This window comes from Geotrypetes seraphini, chromosome 2, assembly GCF_902459505.1.
Source record: "Geotrypetes seraphini chromosome 2, aGeoSer1.1, whole genome shotgun sequence".
NCBI classification, from domain to species: Eukaryota; Metazoa; Chordata; class Amphibia; order Gymnophiona; family Dermophiidae; genus Geotrypetes; species Geotrypetes seraphini.
The window spans coordinates 309,164,849-309,185,867 of record NC_047085.1 but is presented as its reverse complement, the minus strand read 5'-3'; the positions used below and the strand labels follow the sequence as shown (position 1 = coordinate 309,185,867).

The 21,019-nt window shown below is 41.2% G+C and overlaps 1 protein-coding gene across 1 annotated transcript in view; it reads left to right on the top strand.

Moving 5' to 3' along the window:
• ACAD11 (acyl-CoA dehydrogenase family member 11) overlaps positions 1 to 21,019 on the top strand; it is a 258,546-nt gene that overhangs the window by 112,225 nt on the left and 125,302 nt on the right. Inside the window, exon 13 of the mRNA XM_033929962.1 lies at positions 13,930 to 14,028. Within this exon, the coding sequence (XP_033785853.1) occupies positions 13,930 to 14,028 (99 nt within the window). The remainder of the gene's footprint in view (positions 1 to 13,929; positions 14,029 to 21,019) is intronic.

Sequence of the window (21,019 nt, the reverse complement as noted above, 5' to 3'; positions counted from 1 at the left end):
CTCATCCAGAAGCATTCCCTCTGATGTCGCGATGTCAGAGAGAAGGCTTCCGATTCAGGTGCAGGATGCACAAGGAGCTGCTGCACGCGGCTCCGTGCACACTACTGCTGTGAGGAGGAGGGAGCCAGCCACAAGATGACATCAGGGGGCATCAGACCGCGGGCCGCATAAAACGGCCAGGTTAGAGCCGGCCAGAAGGTTAGACACCCGCCGGAGGGAGGCATAGCATGAAGGAAGGGAGACAACAAAGGTAAGGGGAATGGTTTTATTTTCAAGTTAGTATTTGAATTGTGTCAATTTTGAGCATTTTAATCTGCTGTCTATTTTTTGCACTGCTCAGAAAGAAATACATTTGTTTCTTTTTCTCTGGAGATTGTACTGCATGCAGAATCTTGACTCTTAGAGTGTTTTAAAAAATATTTTAGTACTTTTAGGGCTCCTTTTACAAAGGTGCACTAGCGGTTTTAGCGAGCGCTTAATGTGTGCTAAAATGCCCCCCGCGCTAGCCGCTACCACCTCCTTTTAAGCAGGCGGTCATTTTTTGGCTAGCGCGCGCTAATCTTGTGCGTGCACTAAAAACGCTAGCGCACCTTTGTAAAAGGAGGCCTTAGTTTTTGGTCCCATATTTGCAAAGGGGTTATCTGTGTTCTGGTAGGAATGAATGTTGAGAAGCATACAGTGTGTTTTGTGTAGTTTAATTTTGTGGTTAACCATTACCATTATGTGTTAATAAGATTATATTGTGTGTGTATATATGAAAAATGAATGGAAAAAATGGTGTTATAATTAGTATTATTATGGGAGCAGGATCTGGCCCGTGACAGCCTGTGTTTTGGATTTTGGCCCCTTAATGTGATTGAGTTTGACACCCCTGATCTAGAGGAAGGCTACTAAAATGGTCGGTGGTCTTAGAAACATAGAAACATAGAATATGAAGGCAGAAAAGGGCTGTAGCCCATCAAGTCTGCCCACGCTAATGACCCACCCCCAGACTTCACCCGGCTAGAGATCCCACATACATATCCCATTTTTTTTAAAATCGAGCACGCTGCTGGCGTTAATCACCTGCAATGGAAGTTCATTCCAATGATCGACTACCCTTTCGGTGAAGAAATACTTCCTGGTGTCGCCATGAAATTGCCCACCTTTGATTTTCAGCGGATGACCTCTTGTGGTTGAAGATCCTTTAAGAAAGAAGATATCATCTTCCACCTCGATGCGGCCCGTGATATATTTAAAAGTCTCAATCATGTCCCCCCTCTCTCTACGTTCCTCGAGCGAGTATAGTTGCAGTTTATTCAGTCTTTCCTCATATGGGAGGTTCTTGAGTCCCGAGACCATCCTGGTGGTAATTCGCTGAACCGACTCGATTCTCCGCACATCTTTTTGATAATGTGGTCTCCAGAATTGAACGCAATATTCAAGATGAGGTCTCACCATGGATCTGTACAGGGGCATTATGACTTTGGGCCTCCGGCTGACGAAACCTCTCCGGATGCATCCCACCATTTGTCTAGCCTTGGATGCAGCTTTCTCCACCTGCTTGGCAGTTTTCATGTCTGCACTAATGATTACTCCCAAATCACGTTCTGCCCTAGTCCTAGCTAAGGTCTCACCATTCAGAGTGTAAGTTTTGCATGGGTTTTTGCTGCCAAGGTGCATGACCTTACATTTTTTGGCATTAAAGCCCAGCTGCCAAGTCGAGGACCAATGTTCCAATAAGAGCAGGTCCTGCTCCATACTGTTGGGTAAGGTGCTGTTATCTACTATGTTGCATAGTTTGGCGTTGTCGGCGAATAGTGTTATTTTACCTTGAAGCCCTTGAGTCAGGTCTCTTATGTATATTTTGAAAAGGATCGGTCCCAAGACCGATCCCTGTGGCACTCCACTGGTCACCTCCGATGTATTGGAGAGGGTACCGTTAACCACCACCCTCTGGATTCTACCGCTTAACCAGTCATTGACCCATGTCGTCAATATCACTCCCAATCCCATCGAAGTCATCTTGCTCAACAATCTGCGGTGCGGGACGCTATCAAAAGCTTTGCTGAAGTCCAAGTACACGACGTCTAGAGACTTCCCCATATCCAGTTTCCTTGTAACCCAGTCAAAGAAGCTGATCAGATTGGATTGACAGGACCTTCCCTTTGTGAATCCATGCTGCTGGGGATCCTGTAGATTCTCCTCGGTCAGGATCGTATCTAATTCTTGTTTAATAAGCTTTCCATGAGTTTGCTCACTATTGAGGTGAGACTGACCGGTATGTAATTCGCAGCCTCCGTTCTGCAACCTTTTTTGTGCAATGGAATGACGTTAGCTGTTTTCCAGTCCATGGGGACTTTTACGATACTTAGGGAAAGATTGAACAGCACGGATAGCGGTTCCGCCAGGACATCACACAACTCCCTAAGAATCCTGGGGTGTAGATTGTCCGGTCCCATGGCTTTGTTCACCTTGAGTTTTGATAGTTCACCATGGACGCTGCTGGGTGTAAACTTGAAGTTTTGAAACGGGTCTTCCGAGGTTTGCCTTGCCTGCAGTTGTGGACCGGTCCCCGGCGCCTCACAAGTAAAGACTGAGCAAAAGTATTCATTTAGTAGTTTGGCTTTATCAGAATCCGTTTCTGCATAGGTCCCGTCTGTTTTCCTGAGACGTACTATCCCATCTGTGTTTCGTTTCCTGTCGCTAATGTATCTGAAGAAGGATTTATCCCCTTTTTTAATGTTTTTCGCTAGTTGTTCTTCTGTTTGAATCTTGGCCTCTCTGACTGCCGCTTTGACTGCTTTAGACCTGGTCAGATAGTCTTCTTTTGTCACCCTGTTTCCTGTATGCTTGTAGGAAATAAAAGCTTTTTTTTTTTCCTTGACAAGATCCGAGATCTCTGCAGAGAACCACTGGGGCTTGTTCTTTCTCCGTCGTTTGCTTACTGTTTTTATATAGCGGTTTGTTGCCTCATGCAAGGTGCATTTCAGGATTGACCACATAGCCTCTACATTATTGGTTTCAGCTTGGTTTTGTAGCGCCTGATGGACGAAGTCTCCCATGCGTTTAAAGTCAGTGCCCCGAAAGTCGAGGACCTTTGTTGCTGTGTTTGATCTAGTGAAGCCTATCTTGATGTTGAACCATACCATGTTGTGGTCGCTGGAGGCTAGTGTATCGCCTACCGAAACTTCTGAAACGCTTTCTCCGTTGGTGAGTATCAGGTCCAGTGTCGCCTGATCTCTGGTGGGCTCCAGCACCATTTGTTTGAGTCGCGCCCCTTTTATGGAGGTTAAAAGCCTTCTGCTGCCGCTGGTAGTAGCGGAAAGTGTCTTCCAATCAGCATCGGGCATATTGAAGTCCCCTAGCAGAACCGTGTCCCCGCATAAAGTGATTTTCTCAATGTCTTTGATTAGTTCCATATCCCTGTCTTCCTGCTGTTTTGGGGGCCTGTATACTACACCCAGATACAAGCATTTTTCATTTCCTCTGGCCAGGTTCACCCAGAGTGATTCCCCGGTGTAGTTGACATCTGTGATTCTGGTGACTTTGATGTTATCTCTAGTGTATAGTGCTACTCCACCCCCTATCCTTCCCTCTCTGTCCCGACAAAGTAAGTTGTATCCTGGTATAGCCATGTCCCACCCATGTGAGTCTGTGAACCAAGTCTCAGATATCGCTATTACATCGAGGTCGGCGTTCGTTATCTCTGTCTCTAATTCTAGAATTTTATTGCCTAAGCTGTGTGCATTAACATACATAGCCCTCCATACTTTATGTTTGCTAAGACCCTGTGTAGAATTTCCCGCCTGAGTTTGAGTGGCTTTTGTATGATTGTTTTTACTGTGTGAACTTACCTCGGTTTCAGAAATGGAGTGTCGATTCACCTCTCCTGGAAAATTACTTACTTCGCTAGTATATGAGTGGGTACCCTCCCCCAACTTACCTAGTTTAAAGCCCTTTGGAGGAGGTGGGCTAGTCGATGTCCGAAGACGTTCTTGCCTCTCCTTGTCAGGTGGAGTCCATCTGGTCCCTGCAGTCCCTTTAGTGCCTCTCCATGGTCCAGGAAGCCGAAGTTCATGTCCCTGCACCATTCATGTAGCCACTCGTTCGTCCTCTGGATACGCTCCTCCCTGGCTCTTCCCTTGTCTCTTACAGGGAGGATCGAGGAGAAGACCACCTGCGCTCCCATCTGCCTCAGCCTCTCACCCAGGGCTTCAAATTCCTTAGGTATGTTCTCTGGGGTGTTCCTGGCAGTGTCGTTCGTACCCACGTGAATAAGGAGCATGGGGAAGTAGTCCTCGGGCCTGATGAGTCGGTCTAGGCAGGCGGTCACGTCCCGGATCCTGGCCCCTGGCAGGCAGCAAACCTCTCTCGACTGCATATCCGGTCTGCATATTGGTCCCTCGGTGCCCCTCAGCAGGGAGTCCCCAATGACCACTACTCTACGCTTCTTTGAGGGGAGCTGATCAGTTGTCTCTGGAACTGGGACTGTCTGAATGTTGACCTCCTGTGCCTCGCTCGCGGGTCCTTCCTGTAGTATCTGGAATCTGTTCCTCAAGGTTATTAGTGGGGTCGATGTAGGGCTGCCCTGTGTGCAAGAGAAGGAGACAGGAGAAGAAAAGGAAGAAAAAGAAGAAGGTCTTCCATGTTTTCTCGTGGAGGAGGTCTTCATCATAAGGTGTATGAAGACAGACTTAAAGATCTCAATATGTATACTTTGGAGGAAAGGTGGGAGAGGGGAGATATGATAGAGATGTTTAAATAGCTGCATGGCATGAGTGCACATGAGGTTAGTCTCATTTGAAAGGAAGCTCCGGAATGAGAGGGCATAGGATGAAGTTAAGAGGTGATAGGCTCAGGAGTAACCTAAGGAAATATGTTTTTACAGAAAGGGTGGTAGATGTGTGGAATAGTCTCTTCATAGAGGTGGTGGAGACAAAGACTGTGTCTGAATTCAAAAAAGCATGGTACAGTTACGTGGTATCTCTTGGGGAGAGGAGGAGAGAGTGGATGCTGAGGATGGGCAGACTGGATGGGCCATTTGACCTTTATCTGCCATCATATTTCTGGGTTTTGTTTTTTTAAGTTCATAAGAAATTTATTGAATTTCCAAAACAAACAGAAAAAGTATACACAAGATGCAAACAATTAACATAACAATATCATCAGTGAAGTAGAAACATGGAACTAATACATGCCTTTGTACATCTGCAAAATAAAGCATCCAGCAATACTTAAAATGATGTATAAGAAAAATAAAAATAAATCATTAAAAAAATATAAGGCAACACGTGTGAAATGAAAAAATATACTAAGCTATGAGAAGTGAAAGAAATGATAAAAATCACTTGTATGAGTAACATGGTAATATCATAAGCATTCTTGAGCTGATCGGCAAAAACAATAACCATGAGATGAAACATAACTGTTAGTAGACTAACCTGGATGCCAAAACTGTCAAGTCAGAAGTGAATACGAGCAAACAAGCAGTGCAAATTACTTAAATAAAAGTGTCTAGTGTGTCTGTAGCGTTCAATGAGGGTTACAGATGTCCAATCTAGTCAACCGAGCAGTAGAGAGAGAAGGTGCATTTCAACAGTGGAGCCCAGAGATTCTCAAATTTACGTAGCGCGTGAGAACGTTCAGCAGCTATTCGTTCATATTTGGCTATAAGGCAAACCAAGTTCCACCAAGTATTATAGTCTGCTGCTTCTAAATTCTTCCAGTTTGAAAGTACTGTTTTGATAGCGATAAGAATGAGCAGGTATAGAAGATCATTCTCCCTTTACTTTCATGTTGAGTTGTTCAATGTCTCCCCCCACAATGAGAATGTGATATGAAATAGAGTAATCTATGTTGAATATATGACTTATGTCCGACCATATTCTACTCCAATAACTATGAAGTAAAGGACAATCAAAAAGCATATGTCTTAAGGTTCCACCAGTTCTGCCACAAGACCAGCAATTGTCATTAGAGTTGGGATTAATTTTAGCTAATCTTTGAGGCGTCCAGTAGGCTCTATGAAGTAAAAAGAATGAAGTCTGTCGGAAGGTAGCCGAGTGACACAGTTTAGATGATCTCAACAAAATAATTCGCCAGGCTTCTTCCGGAATATCCATGCCCAAGTCCAGGTTCCAGCTACCTTCCAAAGTGGTCAATCTCCATGCTTTCTTCAGTCTAATTAGTTTGTACCATTGGGATGCCTTTTTTTGTTATATGTTATGGAAGAACATATGTTCACAATGTCTGGGACAGCATTCAATAATTTTTTTTGTTTTAAGCAATGTATGTAACGAATGCTTGAGCTGAAGCCATTGGTAGTAACAACTAGGAGGTAAATAATAGTATTCCGCAAGTGTATTATAAGGGATCCAAGAATTACCATCTCTCAATTGTTCCACCCGCCATATGCCAGCACGCTGCCAATTCTTCCAATTAACAGTGTTGTTTTGAATCTTAATTAGATCATTTTGCCATAGAGGGGTATACAGCGTAGATGAAAGTGGAATTTTCAATAGAGATTCCATTCTTGAAAGCTTTTTTCATTGACAATAGTAAGTGGTCATCCATTTTACTGGACTTAGTGATGGCTACAAAGGGTAAATAACTGAGTGTATTTATACCATATCTCGCTTCTTCGAAGGCACACCATATACTATTCATGGCAGAGCTCTCTTTTCCAAGTATCCAATGGGCACCCTGTCTTAGCAAGAAAGCACAGTGATTGTCGAAGAAATCTGGGAAATTAACACCTCCGTCTATTTTTGAAGCCTTTAATTTTTTCAAGGTAATCCTCGGAATCCCTTTGTTCAATAGATATTGAGTTAAGATACAAACAATTTTTTTATATACTGTTTGAGGTAAGAAAAAGGGGAACATGCTTAGAGTATAATTTATTTTGGGCATTATAATCATCTTGATCGATTCCAACCGACCCCACCACGACAACTTTAGGGGTGACCATCTAAGTGTTAAGGAGTTGTTGAGCTGAAGTATGTGGGTCGTGCATAACTCAATGGTCCGATCAATCGTATTCCCAAAATTTATACCTAAATATTTTAACTTGTTTGATGACCATTGAAATTTAAGTTCTTCCAGATCAGCTCTTTGAACAAGATTATTTAATGGCTTAAGCTCAGTCTTAGTTGTGTTGAGTTTATAGCCCGACACTCTAGAGTATGTGGTTATGGTTGATAACAGAGGTTTCATTGATTCTGGTGTAGTGTATATTAAAACATCATCAGCATAAGCTGAAAATTTAACTTCCATATCACCACATTGGACTCCTTTGATGTTGGAATTCTGTCAGATGGATAGGAGTAAAGGCTCAAGAGCCAAATTGAATAGTAACGGTGATAATGGATACCCCTGTCTAGTGCCTCTAGTTGGATGAAATGAAGAGGATAATGAACCATTAATACGAACATTGGTGGTGGGGGCAGTGTAGAGCACTTTAACCATATTTATGAATTCTTGTCCGAAACCAAACCAGTGTAGTGTGTCAAAAAGGAATCCCCATTCCACATGATCGAATGCTTTTACTGCATCCAATGCAAGTGCCAATAATGGTATAGTATCCTGATGAGCGCAATGGATCACATTAGCGAACATTCTAGCATTGTCGCTAACAAGTCTTCCCATCATGAAACCATTCCGTTCGATGCCATATTTCTGTTTTTTAATTGAAATTTCAAAATAATTTTTATACTTATGTATATCATGTAAAGCAGCGGTCTCAAACACACGGCCCGTGGGCTGCATGCAGCCCCCCAGGGACTATTTTGTGGCCCGCGATCTGTCCTTGCCTAAAGCAGGGGTCCCCAATCTGCTTCCCTTCCCACTGCCCTCCCCCAAGCCACCGCAATCGGGGAACAGGCCAGCGCCCGAGGTCTTAGCTCTCCCTGCATATCTTCCCCAGCTCAGAGCCAACCAATTCTCGCCACCCGACGTTCAATTCTAATGTCGGGTAGGAAGTTCCGGGCCAGCCAATCGCTGCCTGGCTGGCCCAGAAGTTCCTCCCCAACGTTAGAATTGACGTCGGGTGGCGTGAATTGGTTGGCCCCGCGTTGGGGAAGATAAGCAGGGAGAGTTAAGACCTCGGCACTGGCCTGTTCCCCGATTGTGGCGGCGGCAGCTTGTTCCCCGATTGTGTTGGTGGCGGCCTGTTCCCCGATTGTGACGGCGGCAGCTTGTTCCCCGATTGCGGCGGTGGCGGTCTGTTCCCCAATGGTGGAGGCTTGGGGGAGGGCAGGGAGAAGTAAAGAAAGAAAGGGGGGGGACAGAGAGACAGAAAGAAAGAAGGGAAACGGGACACAGACAGAAAGGGGCATGGAGAGAGAAAGGGCGGGCATAGAGAAATAAAAAAAAGAAAGAAAGGGGGCACGGAGAGAGAGAGAAAGACAGACATATAGAAAGAATGGGGGCATGGATAGAGAGAGAAAGAAAGAAGGGGGCAGGGTGAAAGAAATAAAAAGTTGGGGGAGGGAAGGAGACAGATGCCAGACCAGGGGAAAGGAAGGAAGGAGGGATGGAGAGAAAGGAAAGAAAGAGATGTCAGACCATGGGAATAGGGACAGAAGAAGAGAGAGATAGAAGGGAAGGTAAGACACGAAAACATAGATTTTGAAAAGAAAGCAGAAAAATTGAATATTAAGTTAATGCCAAAGATGGATGCAAGGCAGAAAGTGAAGACGGAGAGAAAAACAGTCAAAGGACAAGAAGACCCTGGAAACATAGTTAAATGCACAGAAAAATAAAGTCACCAGACAACAAAGGTAGGGAAAATGATTTTATTTTCAATATAGTGATTGAAATGTGTCAGTTTTGAGAAAGGAAAGATATTAAACTTTAAATGTGAGGGCTGCAGAAAAAAATAGGGTACTTTGAGGGCCGCAGAAAAAATAGTTAATGACAATTTTGCATAAGGTAAAACTCTTTATAGTTTATAAATCTTTCCTTTAACTGTTAAAGGAAAAATTAATAAACTATAAAGAGTTTTACCTCATGCAAAGTTGTCATTTCTTTAATAAGACATTAACTATTTTTTCTGTGGCCCTCCAAATACCTACAAATCCAAAATGTGGCCCCACTAAGGGTTTGAGTTTGAGACCACTGATGTAAAGGATCAATACAAGAAATAAAACAAAAAAGTAAACTAAACAGAAAGTCATCCAAACGTGATTTTCCATATCCATTATCCAAAAGTCCACATCAAGAGAAGAGATTAAGATACTTTACATAGAATATAAGCATACATTTGATATTAATTAAGCCTCAACATGTTCAGATTCTGCAAATCTCAAAGTTTCTTATGCTTGAATACAAATTTTTCCAGCTGTCATTTTCTTGTCCTTAAAAAGCACCAAGCATCTGCATGGGAAGCAAAAAAAAAAAAAGGGGGGGGGGGGCTCCCAACACTGTTACTCTAGCCTTCAGTAACAAAAAATGTTTCCTATGTTCTTTAGTGACTTTAGGGTTCTTTAGAACCCTGCCGGACCATTGCTGTATGGACTTTGAAGTTAAGTTTGCTTGCACTTTTTGAAAATATATTTTTTGAATCATTGAGTACTTACCTATGTTATGGACATGCAAAACAGAATGAAGCACTTTTAATCACCTTTCTAACACACTAGTTGGTGCAATGATAGATTCTATGAAAAAATCTCTTTAGGGGTTTGTTCCCCATCCTGAGTTTTTTCTACTCCATCCGTGGATTCTGAGCACCATCTGAGTTAAATAAGGTATTAAATACTTCTTCAGGCTTGTTCCCTTTTGTTTTTTGTGGCTTTAGTGACTTGTGTCATATTGGAAAAGTTTGTATGGATTGCCTACAAAACACCTGCTTCTTCACTTTAAAGTAAAGTTTCAGTACCATAAATTTCTCTCTTTCAAATGCAAAAGTCACCAAAAGAGTAGCTGTAGAGCTAATAATATCTTGAGTGCCTTCTAAAAAAGCCATTAATTTCCTTGGTCCTAAGCCAGGCACTATGTCAACAGCATCCTCATTAGACTTCCTTACAGAAACAGGCAGATAGAAACATTTTACAAGAAAAAGGTCAACGTTCTCCAGCATTAAAACTTTTCTAAAATATTTATGTAGTGGTTAGAGCTACAGCTTCCGAGGTTGTGGGTTCAAACCTTGCGCTGCTCCTTGTGACCCTGGGCAAGTCACTCAATCCTCCACTACCCTGGGTACATTAGATAGATTGTTAGCCTACCGGGACAAATATGGAAAATGTTTGAAGTACCTATATGTAAACTGCTTTGAGTGTGGTGTAAAACTACAAAAAGGCGGTATATAAGTCCCAATCCCCTTCAACCCTGCCGTGTTATGCTAATGTTCTGGGGCTGAGAGGTGGCGCTTCAAATGTACCAATCAGTGGGGTTAGGGAGTGGCTTGCATTAGTATCTCCTCTTCTATATAGACACCACACGGCTCTTGCTATCCCAGTATCTCCCAGTATTGGTGACTTTAATCAATTCCTAGAGCACAGGCTTGCACATACTGAAATCCATCAGCTGGCACTGTGTTTAACATTCCATACCTGAGAGATCAAGGTTAAATTTATAAGGAAGCTAAACTATAGTACTGCAAAGTTTGGTTATGTAGGATCTGATTTAGGCACCTGGGAGAAGTCAAAAGAGGTTTGTAGTATTATGAGCGTTATCAAGTAGTAAAACTGATTAGTCATCTTTCTGAACACCTCCCCCCCCCTGTTTTGATAATCTTTCTTACAGAAAATGCTTTGTAACCTTGCGAGTAGAATCATTTACTGTAACTGGCACATCCCATGCACAAACACTTTAAAAGCCTATGTTGAAACAGAGTGAATCATCAAATTTATCCTAATTTCCAAAAGAATCTGTGGGGCCATTGTTGCTTGCACATTCCTTAAGCAGTTCCTTTTGGCTCTTGTTTTGTTTTAATGTAAGAGTGGTCTATAAAAGACTTTTAATTGAGATGCGAGTTCATTTGGAAACAGTATAAAGTCAATTTTTGACTCATTCATTTAAAATAAAATAAATGGGCTTGGATCCTGAATAAAATGAAAACCATTTGTTTTAAGTTTCCATTGACTTTGATGGAAGTCATTGGACAGTTAAAAAAAAAAACCAGCACAGAATCTTAAAGTGGGGACCCTGAAGGTGGGATCCCTACTTGGGGTCACTCAGGTCCTAAGGCATTGAATATATAGATAGGCCAGTCGATGCTGGCATTGCCTAGATTAGTGGTTCCCAACCCTGTCCTGAAGGACCACCAGGCCAGTCAGGTTTTCAGGATAGCCCTAATGACTTCCAGGGCAGGCCGAGGACAGCAGGCTTATTTTGTTGCCACCATCGGCTGCCTGAAGATTTAAAATTATGGTGGCAGAGAGGTGGCAGGTGGGGGGAATTGAGAGCTGGAGAGGTTGTGCCATAGGATCTGCTGGTGGTGGGGTGGGGCTGAGGTTAAGGTTGGGAGGGAGGGAAGAACATATGCTACACGCTCTGGGAGGGAGTTGGGAAAGCAGGGAAGCACAGATGCTGCACAGGCTGGGAATTGGGAATGCAGTGAAGGACAGATGCTCATGAGCTGGTGGGGTTGCGAAGGCAAGAAGGACAGATGCTGCACAGACTGGGAGGGGTTTGGGAAGGCATGGAAGGACGCATGCTGCATGGGCTGGGGGGTTGGGAAAATAGGGAAGGACAGATGAGGCATGGATTGGGAGGGGGTTGGGAAAGACACATGCTGCACAGGCTGGGGGATAAGAAAGGGAAGGAAAGAGATACTGCCGGTGTGGGAGGGAAGAGAAAAAGAGAATTGGTGGATATAGGTGCATGGTGTGGGAAAGAGAGATGGGGAAAGGGAGAAAGAGGGATAATTGTTGGACATGATAGTGGTGGAGAGGACGGAAGGAGAAATGTTACACTGGGAGGGAGTAGAGATGACTCAAAGAAGGGAGTGGTCAGATTCCGGAGAAAGGTGATGGGAGAGGGAGATGTCAGAGCACTGGAAGGGGAAGGAGAGAGTGATGGCAGACCAGGGAATGGAAGGGAAGGAGAGGAGAGAGATACCAGAGTGCAGGATGGGAGGAAGTGAAGGAGAGAGATGTTGGACCATGGGAAGAGGGAGGGAAGGAGAGAGAGATGCTAGACCGTAGTAGAGGAAAGAGATGGCAGGCTGTGGGAAGGAGAGGAGGAAGATGGTAGACCAAGGGAAGGGGAAAGATAGAGATGTCAGACTGTGGGAGAAGGAGAGGGGGGGAGGAGAAGGTGCACAGGGATAGAGGGGAAGGGGAGAGAGAAGGAGGAGATGGTGCACAGCAATGGATGTGGCAGGGAAGAGAGATAGAAGAAATGCTTCTTATGAATAGATGGGAATAAGAGAGAAGAAAGAGGGAGGAGATAGTACACATGGATAGATGGGAAGGGAAGACATGGAAATGTAGATAGATTTTGAGAAGAAAGCAGAAAAATGGAAGAAAGTCGAATATTAAAAATTAATGCCAAAGTGAAGAAGGAGAGAAAAATAGTAAATGGCTAAGAAGGTCCTGGGTATACAGTAAAGAACACAGATAGAAGGAATTGTAGCAGAGACGGAAAAAATGATCAAAAAATAAAATCGGCAAACAACAAAGGAGAGGGAGGAAATATGTCAATTTTGAGAATTTATATCTGCAGTCTATATTTTGCACTATTCAGGAAGAAATTAATTTATTTCTATTTATCTGGTGTTGTACTGCATGTAGAGTATGGCATCTTAGGGTCTCGTTTGTGGTCCTCTATTTGCATAGGGGTTAGCTGTGTTCTGCATGTGTGACCAAGGCCAGGTGTTCTGGTAGGAATGAAAATTGAAAAGCATACAGTAAGCTTTGTGTAGTTTTAATTTTGTGGTTAACCATTAATTTTGTGGTTATGTTGTGTGTGTATATATGGAAAATGAATGGAAAAATGGTATTATAATTAGTACTATTATTATTATTATGGGGGTGGGATCAGGGGTGGAGTTTGGGTGGGGACCAGGGCGGAGTTTTTGTAGCCCCCTTAACTTAAAAGCATTCTTCTGCTGCCTATGGCACCCCTGATATTCAGTGGCAGTAACCTGGATAGCTATCTGGTTAAGACAGAAAAAAGGCTGTCCAAAATTAACTGAACAGCTATCCAGATATGATAGTGACTATTGGCAGTACCAAGATAGCACCCGGTGGCTGCCTAATACCTGGACATTCAGGCCTGGATTTTCTAAAAGTCACCGAAAAGCACCTAGATTGTGCCTACTGTGCCTCTTAACTGTTTTAATTGGTTTCAAGTGACACAATAATTGGTCACCCCATTTAAAAAAACAAAAACTCATTTAAAAAAAATTAGGTGCCCTCCAGGACTGGCACCTGGGTCCATGGTGCCTAGCGGCATCAAAGCCCAGAAGTCGGCATGTATAGGAGCGGCTCTGGACTTCAGTGTCACTTGGTGCCACTTGCCACAATTCCTCAAGAACCCTAGGTGCCATAAATGTAGGCCTGTAAAACCCTGGCCCACATTTCCTGTGCCTAGAGTCCTTGCTAAGTGCCAGTATCCCCGATTCTGGAAGTGTGGTGCCTATCTACGATTGACTTGTGGCAAGTGCCAGTTTTCTAGGAGGAGGGAGGAAGAGGAAAATGTTCAAAATGTATCTCATAGCTTAACTTATGGGCCGCTGACATCATGGCCCAGGGCGGTTGGTGCCCTATAGCGCCAGTGCCCTGGGCAAGAGACTCACCTAGTCCATAGGTTAAGCTGGCTCTGTGAGTTGCTTTTCCTGAATAGGTCACGCCCTCTTTAGTTTGACTGGTACTACCCTGGAGCAGGGACCCAGAATGTTCCTCCTGCCACAGCATAGGAAGACATATCGTGGCATCCTGTTACACCGGTCACTAATATATATATACCTTGTAATGCCAGGTGTTAATATCCCATTTCTCTTTTCAGAGCCTGATGTTGCATCAAGTGATGCCACTAATATGGAATGTAGCATGGAGCGGGATGGAGATAGCTACATAATCAATGGCAGAAAATGGTGGAGCTCTGGTAAGTGCAAACAGGCAATTAGGGGTAATTCTATAAAGAAGGTGCTAACTTTCACACATCAAATATTTATGCAGATGTCCTGAATATGGACACGTACATTTGTGCATAAATGCTAATTATCCACCTGTGTACTATTCTATAAATAGCAGTGCTAATCTACCACTGGAAAGGTGGAAGCGGATTAAATAAATATTAATAAATAAAGCTATTTCGCTTATATAATGTAAGAACACTATCCCCAACGGAAGAAAAAGCCTCAGGTAATATTATGGCAGAGCATGTAAATGCTCAAACCTCCTCCACCCACATCATTGGCAAAAAACTTCCGAGGGGAATGTGCAATGTCCACTACCCAATATTCAAAAGAAGTCATACATATTTTAAATGTTCCAGCAGCCGCAGCGCAGCATAGCGTCCACGAAACGAGCATTCTGCCATCCGCCTGCCCCAGAAATCTTCATTCAGCATTGACTTCCTGTTCCCGCCTAGGCAGGCTGCTGCTGAATGAAGAGTTCTGGCTGGGGAAGGCTGACGGCAGAACATTCATCTCGTGGCTGCTGGAACATTTAAAATAACAGCGACCCGGGGGGGAGGGAGTATGTGTGGGGGAGTCTGGAGCTGAAGAGGTCATACCGCAGGGTCCTGCTGGGGGGAAGGGGGTGGGAGGAAGGAAGGAAAGAAGAACATAGGCTACACGCCATGGGCTGAGGGTAGGGGGTTAGGAAGACAGGGAGGATATATGCTGCACGGGCTGGGGGGGAGGCAGGAAAGGACAGGTAGCATGGGCTGAGAGGGGGTTGGGAAGGACAGATGTTGCATGGGCGTCTGTGTGGAACATTGTCAAAGGCTTTTTTTTTTTTTTTTGCTAAAATCTAAATACACCACATCTAGCCCACTCCCTCTATCCAATTCTCTGGTCACCCAGTCAAAGAAATTGATCAGATTTATCTGACAAGACCTACATCTAGTGAATCCATGTTGCCTCCGGTCCTGTAATCCACCGGATTCCAGAAACTTCACAATTCTCTGTTTTAAACGTGTTTCCATTAATTTGCTTACCACAGAAGTCAGATTTACCGGCCTGTCATTCCTTGCTTCTTCCTTACTTCCACTTTTGTGTGGAAGGACCACATCTGCCCTTCTCCAGTCCTCCGGTACCACTCCCTACTCTAGAGATTCATTGAAAAGGTCAGTCAGCGGAGCCACCAGAACTTCCCTAAGTTCCTTCAGCACCCTCAGATGTACACAATCTGGCCCCATCACTTTGTCTACTTTTATTTTAGCTAGCTCCTCATGAACATAACCCTCTGAAAATCAGTCAGGGTCTGCCACTCCTCCATCCCTATTTATGTTTGTCTTTTGTGGTCCTACTTCTGGCGCTTCAGCCGTGAACACAGAACAGAAATATTTGTTAAGCAATTCAGCCTTTTCTACATATTTCTCCCCTTCACCTTTGAGTCTCACAATACCACTTTTGCACTTCTTCCTAGCACTGATATATCTAAAAAAATCTCCATTGACCATTACCCTCTATCGCCTTCCAGGAAGGGGTGGTTTGAGGAGTTGTGTGCATAGAGATACCATTAATCACATATTTTTTCTTTTGTGTTTACTGATTGTGTGCAGTTTGATATACTTGCTATTGTTTTCTGTACTGTTGATTTGAATGTTTTAATAAAGGCCTCCTTGAAATTATTTTAAAAAATAATTATTATTCCCAATTTTCCAAGTTTGATCTGTTATTAGTGGAAGAGAAATAAAAAATCATGAGTAAGGCAATTGTTACTGCTGTTTTTGTAGGCTCTGACTTAACTTTAATTACATACTCAACTTCTACCAAAAACTGAATAATTATTTTTTTTATTTAGACATTTTAACATATTAGATGACGGCAGATAAGGACCTGCAAGGTCCATCCAGTCTCCCCAACAGGATAAACTCATAACATGTGATGTGATACTTGATTTGTCCTTATCATTTTCAGGGCACAGACCTTAGAAGTCTGCCCAACATTGCTTCTTAGTTACTAGTGTTACCATCTAATCACTGCTATGTGTGTTTGGCTTCATGCCTTCATATAGGATTGCTTTATGTTTATCCCATGCATTTTTTAATTCTGTTACCGTTTTCATCTCCACCACCTCAGCAGGAGGGCATTAAAGGCATCTCTTTGTGAAAAAGTAGTTCCTGCTGATATTCCTGAGTCAGGCCCACCCCCTCCACAATCTAAATGTATATCCTCAAGTTCTACCACCTTTTCTACCTCCTCTAGAAAAGGTTTGTTTGTATATTAATACTTCTCAAATTATCTTAAAGCAAAGAAAAGAAGAACAAAAATTATTGCAATAAAGGATAAAAATGGAGAGACACATACTAAGATTGATAATATTTTAAGTCAATTTCTAAATTTTTATAAAGACCTATATTCTTCTGAGCCTTATGGAGATAGGGAAAAAGATGGTTTAGAATTTTTAAATTTAATTGTTGGACCGAAGGTTCCTGAACATATAAAAAGAAATTTAGAAGAGCCTATATCACTAAAAGAATTAGAAACAGCATTGAAGTCTCTTAGAGTTGGATCCGCTCCAGGTGGTAATGGTTTCACAGTGGAGTTTTATAAATCATTACAAAGTACCCTATTATCTTATTTATTAAATTTATATCAGTTCCAACTAACTAAGGGTTACATTACAGGTACTATGGCAGAATCATTAACAATCGTTTTGCCAAAGCCAAACAAAGATCCCACTTTGGTTTCAAACTAGAGTGAGCAGGATATATGCTTTATTGTCTAAAAAGGTGTTAAAGCTTCCCTTATCTCTCTCAATCGGTACATGGCAGTGGGGGGTTGAACCTCCATTGTCTCAAACAGCTAACTTCATTAACAAGATTAAATGGCCCTGTCTCAGAACATCAGCAGAATAAATACAAAACTGTGTCTGTGTTTGAGCCCCTCCCCCCCAGCACAGACAGAGACAGAAGACGTAAGATATGTGTGTCCTTTTAAATGTGTCCTTTCAATTTGCCCAGAATCACAAGCAGCAGGCTAGGATCGAACTCACAGTCTCAGGGTGTGGAGGCAGCAGCTCTAACCACTAGACCCTCCCTCCATTCCTCAAATGTCTTGTGGTGAGGTGGCTTGGACGCGAACTCTGATGGTTGGGTGAGAGAGCAGCTCCGTGCAGACAAGCTCTATTTATAGAAAATACTACAAAAATAATTAAATTTTAAAAGAAAACAAGTTGAATATTATCAGAATATGGCATCTACCAAACAAAACAAAGGCGATTCGAGGGCTGGAGGATCCGGTACAGGAAGTAACAAGAGATCAAAGCCGGAGCCGGGTACTCCTCCTTCAAAAGTGCTGTTGCCATCAGATGAGAGCCCTGACGTTATGGAGGAATTGCGACAAATCAAGGAGATTGTTTTAGACAGTAATAAAAAATTACAAAAAGCAATTGACGATGCTGCAATCCTCACTAAAAGAGTGGATGTGACAGAAAATAGAATAAATATTTTGGAGGACAATTCGGAGCAACTAAATATGGATATGAGACACAGTAAAATAATATGGAAAGAGGTTGAAGAAATTAAGAGAGATCTTGAAGATAGCTGAAATCGTGAACGAAGAAATAATTTAAGAATAATCGGAATGCCGGAAGGGGTGGAAAAAAACGATCCTATAACTTTCCTGGAACAATTTCTGCCTAAAGTGTTGCCATTAAAATTCAAGACTGCACTAGAGATCGAAAGGGCACACAGGATACCAACTCAGAGGAAAAACTCTCAAACGGGTCCAAGAACTTTAATTTTTAAACTCCTGAGACATCAACAAGCAATAGAAATCTGTCAACTAGCCAAGGAGAATAAAAATCTCAGATGTCAGGATGCAAAAATACACATTGTCCCTGACTTTGCAAGAGAAACTGCATCAAGAAGAAAACAATTCCTGGACTTGAGACCCCAATTAAGATCCCTAGGGGCAAGGTATGGGCTCCTTTATCCGGCAGTAATGAAAGTTACAAATGCTAATAAAACTCAAAATTTTTCGGACCCCAAAAAATTACAAGAATTTCTCGAGCAATATGATCAACCAATGACCTCTTAAGGATATCTGAAGGGAACTTTTAATTATTATTTATCTATATTCAATTATAAATATTGACTTTGGATAATAAGAATATATAGGAAATTTCGGTTAAGACTTAGAACTTTTAATGCAACGGAATAGAATCGCACGAGGGTGGAACTATAATTTGAACAACATGGAACGTTCTTAATAAGAAGCAAGAAGTGAACATTAATCTTAAGCGATCTGCATAATTCAATTCTGGATCTTTTAGATAAATTAGACTTACATGAAAGATCGTGGAGCTGACAGTGATCCGATTGAATTGTTAGCGCAGGATATGATTTTTCTTCTCACTCACTGACCTTATATTAAAAGAGTCGTTGATTGGCTATAAAATCTTAGGGGCATTATTTACAAGAGAAGAGAGGAAATCCTTCAATCTCATTAACAAATGTAATGTCATGTGTAAAAACAGAATACGATTGGTTAAATTGGGGGATTTCCTGTTAGAGGAGGTACTTCCGGTTGAGTTTGCGTTTCAAATAAGTCAGGAAAGAATGTATGCTAGGTGATCTTGTTTTAACTTACAGGCCCTCCCGGTAAGATCCTAGATTTCATCTTTAGGAATTCTCTTGTGCTTCATAACTGTTTCCTCATAAAATTACTTATATTTGTTGGATTAAGAACATGACATTTTGATGCTTCGGAGCTATAGTACTGTTGTATATGAGGTTACATTTTTCCCCTGATGTTAGCCAAAAAAAAAAAAATCTTAGGTCATCTATGTAATAGGATCTTATATTATATCATTGAGGAGAGGGAAAAGCGTATGATTGATGATGAGTTTCTTTTCAATTGAATTATTTTAATTTCTGTTTGTATCACCCTCAAGAATTTAAAAGTAGGCAGTTTAGATAAGGATTCCTTTATAGTTCTGAGATAGAACTAGAGTTTTACAGATTCCTCCGATTCAGGGTAAAAAATAAAATAAAATAAAATAAAATTTATTAGATAAAGAGTGAAATTTACTGGTAGTAATTATAGATGAATTTGATAATAGCTTGTGGGAGTTATTTATACCTAACCTCAATCTGCGTATCCAAGTTTTCGTATTTAATGGGGGAGGGGTGGGAGGAGATGGGGGGGGAGATATACAATGGAGGGTTGGGTGAGGGTGAGGGTGGGGACATTATAAAATATTTGGTGTATTGGGAAAAGTTATTAAAAAAAATAATTTACTGTTTAATTTTGGGAAAAGTATATTTTAAAAATATAAATGGATCTTAAAATTCTATCTTTGAATGTTAATGGTCTGAATCATATGATAAAAAGGAAAAGAGCATTATTATTTTTAAAGAGGCAAAATGCGGATATATGCTTTATACAAGAGACCCACCTTTCAAATAATGAATCTAATAAGCTAGAAGGAGGTTGGGTCAAACATTGTTTTTTCTCACCAGCTATAGGGAAAAAAGCGGGTGTTGCTATTCTAGTGAATAAAAAATGCTCTGCTTCATTCAAATTAAAAGCATCAGATATTCATGGAAGATGGGTAAATGTGGAAATGAGCGTGGGAAATACTACCATGACGTTGTTTAATATTTACGCCCCTAATTCGAACCAAAATGAATTTTTTAAGACTCTTCAACAATTGATTTTGCCACTGGCTACTTCAAATCTAATAGTAGCTGGGGATTTTAATGCTGTTATGGATCCTCTATTGGATAAAAACCCAAGTAGATTTATGAAATCTATGGGATTAGATAATTTGGTACAATCTTGCGATTTGACAGATATTTGGCGAATACTTCATTTTGATGGACGGGAATTTTCTTTTTGTTCTCATGTTCCTAATTCTTTTTCAAGAATAGATTATATTTTTATTTCAAATAATTTGGCACATCAGGTGTCACAAGCTGCCATTGATCCAATCATTTTATCTGATCATGGTGGGGTGTGGATTGAAATTAAGATTGCAGATCAAAATACTAATAGACCAATTTGGAAGTTTGATAATACATTGCTTGCTGATCCAATATTTTGTGAGAAACTTCAAACAAAAATGAAGGATTATTTTCAATTGAATGATAAAGATGGGATCTCTAGGGAAATATTATGGGATGCTTTTAAGGCATCAATGAGAGGACAAATAATTTCTTATTCGGCTTATCTTAAAAAACAGATTAAAAAACAATTTTTAAATTTAGAAAAAGAGATTAAAATTTTAGAATTAAAACTTATAGAAAAATGGGAATATTCTATTCAACAAGAATTGTTAAAACTTAAGGGGAAATATAATGAGATTTCATCTAAGTTGATTAGGAAAGATATATTTTCTCAACAAGCTTTGTATTATGGTAACTCAAATAAGGCGGGAAGAATATTGGCAAATTATCTTAAAGCAAAAAAAAGGAAATCAAAATTAATTGCCATTAAAGATGAAAATGGTGAAACATTTACACAAATTGAGCCTATTTGAAAACAGTTCTTAAAGTTTTATAGATCTCTTTATTCTTCCAAGACTTATTTAGATAAAGAAAAAGATGGTTTAGAATTTTTGAAAATGTTAGAGGGTCCAAAAATTCCTGAACATGTAAAACGAAGTTTGGAAGAGCCAATATCACTAAAAGAATTAGGAACAGCTTTGAAGTCCCTTAGAGTTGGATCCGCTCCAGGTGGTGATGGATATATGGTGGAGTTCTATAAAACATTTCAAAATTTTCTATTGCCCTATTTATTAAATCTTTATCAATACCAACTTAATAAAGGTTCTATTAATGGCACTATAGCAGAATCTTTAACTATTGTTTTGCCAAAGCCAAATAACCACTTTGGTTTCAAACTATAGGCCAATATCTTTAATAAATGTAGATGGTAAATTACTAGCAAAAATATTAGCGTTAAGATTGGCTAAAGCTC